The sequence below is a fragment of the Mytilus trossulus genome, chromosome 12, assembly GCF_036588685.1.
Source record: "Mytilus trossulus isolate FHL-02 chromosome 12, PNRI_Mtr1.1.1.hap1, whole genome shotgun sequence".
Lineage (NCBI taxonomy): Eukaryota > Metazoa > Mollusca > Bivalvia > Mytilida > Mytilidae > Mytilus > Mytilus trossulus.
Window position 1 is genome coordinate 1,802,708 of NC_086384.1, and position 6,519 is coordinate 1,809,226.

The 6,519-nt window shown below is 31.4% G+C and overlaps 1 protein-coding gene across 1 annotated transcript; it reads left to right on the forward strand.

Moving 5' to 3' along the window:
- The first annotated feature begins 2,482 nt into the window (after window positions 1-2,482).
- Window positions 2,483-5,924, forward strand: LOC134693545 (complement C1q-like protein 4). The gene is made up of 2 exons (XM_063554386.1): window positions 2,483-2,705; window positions 5,476-5,924. Exons 1-2 carry the CDS (start codon window positions 2,495-2,497, stop codon window positions 5,922-5,924), a joined length of 660 nt encoding a protein of 219 aa, XP_063410456.1. The 5' UTR covers window positions 2,483-2,494.
- Window positions 5,925-6,519: the final 595 nt, after the last annotated feature.

Genomic DNA, 6,519 nt, shown 5'->3' on the forward strand with positions numbered 1-6,519 from the left:
ACACTTTTTATTTTTGTGTAAATGGGTACAAATTTATATGACTTGTTTTTACAATATGATTACTTCACAGGTTGACGTCTGATGAATGTATAATGTATAACTTGAAAGTAAAATTAATTTTCAAATTTAAAAAATATTTTAATATAGTTTTGTCAGTTCACTCTAGATTTTATCGCATCTCGTTTAATGATTGTTTCGATGTATTTGTTAAGAAGGTATGACATGTTACTCTGGTGTCATATTTGATGACAAGTACATAAATGCGGAAGGAGTTTCATATTCTTTTGTTAAAATAAGAATTTTCTTTCACATTCATAAATTGATAAACAAGTTTTTAATGTATTTTAAAGTATCTTTGTTCTGTTTTTTTTTTAGTTTTTATATTAAGAATCCTAAATATTTCTTCATTATAATAAATGAATACAGCAGATGTCATTTTGTAATGTTCTTCAAAAACTTAATAGACAAAATTACAAAAACAAATCCTCAAGCTTCCATTTAGACAAATTCAAAACAAAATTCATTACAAATTCAATTTCAATTTTCTGAAGGTGAAAAATAAAAAGCTGTTTGTATTGTTGTTAAAATAGTATTGTTTTTTAAAAACTGCTCAAATAGCCTTTGAAACACATTTTTGCGCCTGTCCCAAGTCAGGAGCCTCTGGCCTTTGTTAGTCTTGTATTATTTTAATTTTAGATCCTTGTGTACAATTAAGAAATTAGTATGGCGTTCATTATCACTGGACTAGTATATATTTGTTTTGGGGCCAGCTGAAGGACGCCTCCGGGTGCAGGAATTTCTCACTACATTGAAGACCTGTTGGTGACCTTCTGTTGTTGTTTTTTATTTAGTCGGGTTGTTGTCTCTTTGACACATTCCCCATTTACATTCTCAATTTCATCTTAAAATTGATCAGCACAAATGAAACATGTGCATGTTATAAATTTATGAATTTGACTGTCCCTTTAATATCTTTCGTTCCTCTTTTATAACATTGTATAAATAAATACGTTTGTTAAACAAAACCTTCTTACGCCGATATTTAAAAAAAGGTCATTATAGGTAAAAGTATGGTCTTCAACACAGAGCCTAGGCTCACACCGAAAAGCAAGCTTTAAAGGGCACCAACAAGTACTAGTGTAAAACCATTCAAACAGGACAACTAACGGTCTAATATAAATAGAACGAGAACCGAGAAACACCATTTTAACAAACAACAACTGCTAAAAAATTAGATGCATGACTTTGTATTTGTTTTGGCTTTCGAAACCCCGTTTTTTTTTCTTTTTCTGAGCGTCACTGATGAGTCTTATGTAGACAAAACGCGCGTCTAGCGTATTAAATTATAAGCCTGTTACCTTTTGAAAGCTATTATTTGTGTGTTTCTCTGTCCTGCATGTTCTCCCATTTATTTCTCTTGTAGTCCTGTCATGTAATGTTGTAGTTTTAATGTTATATTTAACATTACCATAAAAGTGGTAGATTTGGCTAGCCACAAAAACATTGTTAACCCACTATTTTTTTTTAAAAGGTCCTGTACCAAGTAAGGAAGATTGCCATTGTTATATTAGTGTTCGTAATTATGTGCATTTAAGTGTTTGTGTTGTGTCGTTGTCCTCCCTTTTATATTTGATGTGGTTCTCTCAGTTTTAGTTGGTAACCCGAATTTGTTCGTTTAACTCAATCGATTTATGAATTTCGAACAGCAGTAAACTATTGTTGCCTTTATTTATTGGAAACAAACCTTCGCCTTTTTAAAAATGCAACAAAAGTACAACATCACAACATAGAAAGACACACTATAAAATATCAATTGAAATAGCTTAAATCAATAATAAGACGTAGTAATACAAAAGAACATACACTGAATGTATATTAAAACGCAGAACAGGACTAGAACATAATAACCACTAAAGCAGCACTTGAACTTAGAAAAATATATTTCATTTAAAAAATTCTCTGTAGTGGAATATAACAAATACTGGAGTCCTGGGCCCCTATCATAGAATAAATAATAAATGTAAAAATTTGATTGAAACACCACTTATGTATATTGCAAGAACACATAAGATATTTATTTATTTTCAACCTATTATAACACCATCATATATATTCAATTGTTGTTTTATTATTTGATACTTCCTTTGTGTGAAAATTTCATTCTGTACACCTTTGTTCCTACATATTGTGCTATTCTAATTGTTACAATAAAGGAAATTCATTATAGAAAAAAAATAATAACCCCTGAAAAATAAATATCAGTCAGCACCAAAACAACAATAAATTCGGTAAAGGGTGACAAAAATATTCTATGAATTAATTATTCAAAAACAATTCAACATATCAGTTAAACTTCATCAAAAGGGAATGTTCCCGTTTATCTTGCTTCTATTAATACATCAAATCAAAACTATTAAAGATAAAAGATAAGAAATTCACCTGTAATCTGTTTACTTGTATAACGTACACGTCGTAGCGTTGTATTGTTTTCAAAATGATGTTTCTCTTAATATTTACAATGTTTGTTTTCTTCCAGGAATCCATCTCGGAAGAAAATGTTGTAACTAGACTATCGCAAACGGAGAAAAGGGTGGAGCTTTTGTTCGATCAACTTCAGCAACAAAATGATGAAATCATGCATTTAAAACAGATCATTGCCGAGAAAGAAATAACAAGAAGAGAAGATCACTTTAATCTTAACAGAGGTTTGTTTATAAACAATTCCCTCCATTATCTTAAAGGGTTGTAGTTTTGTCGTATGGTATGTTTTCCTATAGAAATAAGAACATGGGGCACGATTGTCAAGAAAACTGTTATCCGACGAAGTTCAAATGAAGTGGATGTAAGCAATAAAAGCAAATACACAGCCTGAACAATGAAAACAACATATCGTATATTGTCGGCTTTAAAAGGTCCCGACATGACAAATATGACACAATTCAATTAAAAAAACTCAACTATCCCTCTAACATGTTTAACCACGACCTATTCTATATGAATGTGCCTGTCCCAAGTCAGGAGCCTGTAATTCAGTTGTTGTCGTTCGGTGATGTGTTACATATTTGTTTTTAGTTCATTGTTTGTACATACATTAGTTTTCTCGTTTGAATTGTTTAAATTTGTCATTTCGGGGCCTTTTATATCTGACCATGCAGGATTGGCATTGCTAATTGTTGAAGGCCGTACGGTGGCCTATAATTGTTAATTTCTGTGTCATTTCGTCTCTTATGGAGAGTTGTCTCATTAGCATTCAAACCACACCTTTTTATATAAAATTTTAAAAAATCAAGTCCTATTTCATAACAAAACAATTTAAGAAAAAAATTAATATGACAGCAAAGAAGGAAACAACGACAACAACTTATCTGCATAGATTGCTCAACTCATCTGGGGCCGGTTGTTCAACTTGTCGTTATTAGCACTAACGCTCCGTTAAATTTTGCTAACTTATCATTAGAATACGATACAAAGCAGACAAACATTAAGTATGTCAAGCTGTTCGAATCTAAGCTGAAGCATTTTTCGAACAAAAACAACAAATACAAACTTTCAATTATACATTACACGCACTCAGACACAGGCACTTGTTTCAGAAAAAAATTCCTATATACCTTGATATAACAAAAGTTATGTTACTCGCATTTTTTAGAAATATGTCAGCCGGTCGCGTAATTCCGTTTTATACCGATTTCTCGGTTGTCAACCCCACTTAAACTTGTTATGTCGTAAATGTTAATTTATCTATCTACCGACTGGTCAAATTTTATGGGAAGTTCTAAATGTTTCTCAGAGTTCTGATCTTATTTCATTCATACGTAAAGTCAAGTGAGAGTCTAAATGACATTGGCGTAATGGGAACATTTGTGTCTTAACAAAGAAACTTATAACTTAGATATACCACAAATAACAATTGTATGATTATTTTTCACTGTATCTTATACAATTTTACTAATAGGGTTATAAGTTCTATTCAGATAAAAACTAACAGTTTTTTTCTTGAACATTTTTTACAATTAATCATTTACTGCGAGTTTTGAGTTTCCAATTTGGTGTCGGTAGACGAAATAATTACATTTGACATACTTTGGTAGGCCTGCTACAGATGATTCCGACAACAAAAGTAGGCGTGTTATACAACATTGTGTAGAAATATTTAAACGAAATAAGATCGATCAGATAACTCTGAGAAACATTTAGAACTTCCCATAAAATTTGACCAGTCGGTAGATAAATAAATTTAAATTTACGACATAATAAGTTTTAGTATGGTTGACAACCTATAAATCGTCATATTACGGAATTTTGCGACCGGCTGACATTTTGCAAAAATGCGCGTCAAGTACCGTGTGTTATATTATGGTATAAAGAAATGATAAGTTCTAAGACAAGACTAGTGCATGTTCACTCAGATTTAAAAAAAAAACCGACCACATACTGAAAAAAAGTAATAAAATTGTAAACCACCTATAAATGTTAATATTTGTGTCATTTTGGTCTTTTGTTGATAGTTGTCTCACTCATTGGCAATCATACTACATCTTTTTTTATATATAACAAATGAATCAAAATTTTCAATTTCATTTTGTTTTTGGAAATATACATGTGAAGTAACTTTTTCTTTTGATACCGGTATAATTTTATTGTGGTGTCTAATATTAATGTCGTAATTTTAGGAATTCCTTGTAATACTGTTGTTGACATGTTAAAAAGTAATATTTATCATTTAATTATGTTGAGGGTTTAGCTAGCTATAAAACCAGGTTCAATCCACCATTTTCTACATTAGAAAATGCCTGTACTAAGTCAGGAATATGACAGTTGTTATCCATTCGTTTGATGTGTTTGGACTTTTGATTTTGCCTTTTGATTTTTGAATTTTCCTCGGAGTTCGGTATTTTTGTGTTTTTACTTTTTATGTATTTCTCTGTTTTGAGTATTCTTGCATTTGTTTGTACTGCACTCCTGTCGCGTAATTTTGTCATTTCAAAGGTATTTTTTTAATTTCAATATAAGCGGGACGTTTGGCTATCCATAAAATCAGGTTTAACCAACCTAGTTTTCTTAAATATCCTGTACTTTGTCAGGAATATGGCAAGTGTATAATAAATAAACCGTTTCTATGCATGCTGGTGTTTGTTTTTGTAACATGTCTTTGTATCTGTTGGTTTTTTTTCACTATCAGTTGATGTGTTTCCCTCAGTGTTGATTTATGAATGAGATTTAATACCAGCTGAAATTTGTGCGCACATTTAATAAAAAAATGGCGTAGTTTAAATGTAAGTGAGACAACTATCCATCAGTAACCAAATGGCATATATTTAATGCGTTTCCCTCGGTTTTAGTTTGTAACCCCGATTTTTTTTTTGTCCATGGATTTATGAGTTTTGAACAGCGGTATACTACTGTTGCCTTTATTGTTGACAACTGTATATATTTATATTCAAATACTTCATATTTCTTATATTTTTTAATTAGAATCGAGACTTTTACTACCACAGCCACAAACTTCAACAATTGCTTTCTATGCTTGGCTGAATAAAACAGAGCAGAAAGTCGGTCCACATCATACCTTGATACTAGATCACGTGGAAACAAATTCTGGTAATGCATACAATCATCATAGTGGTGTTTTCACAGCTCCAAGTAACGGAGTCTATTTATTTTCATACACCGTATTCCCGGATAAGCATTCCTACGGCACCATAGAGTTGATAGTAAATAGTCAGAGCCATGCTGCTATCTTTGTAGACAGTTCTCCGTCAGATCCCGATTTAGGAGGTACAACGGGAGTAGCCATACTGTATCTGAAACAGAACGACGTATGTTACCTTCGCACACATTCCACCCATACCTTCCTTGGAAATATATACAGTAGTACGACTGCTCGAACCTCTTTCTCGGGCGTTAAAATTACAACAGAATGATTATTTTGGTAAATTAAAGATATAATTCATAATAATACTGTTGTTATTGGCATAGATTTTTAAACGTCAACTCTATAATTATCTGTTTAATATTGAAGTTTAGGGTTTGCATTAATGTCAATGCTGTTGTTCATCTTCTATCTATGTTTTTTTACTTTTTCCTTAATATTTTCAAGCGTTTCAAAATACTTTTAGAAGCAGAGATGAGATTATGTAAAACATGAATGGAATATTAAGATTTCCCAAAATAAACAATGACAATACTTATCACTCTACATCAGAATACAATAATTCATGTATATGGTCCAAAGGTATGCCATTGTTTTAAATATATTTTGTTTAACTTGTCCCGGATTGTCATCTTACTGATATACACCTAATTGCTATTTATTCCATTCCGGATAAGTTCTAGAATTACACAACTTTTTCATCCAGTTGAAGCTATCTGGGACCCTTTTTAAACAATTCACCATGCATGCTTCTTTTAAATGAGACCTGTTAAATACTTCAAACAAAATATTGTTTTAATTCAATTTTAATTTCAAAAAGGTGGATCATACTCTATCAAAGTTTCTTAATGATCGCTTTCTAGAGG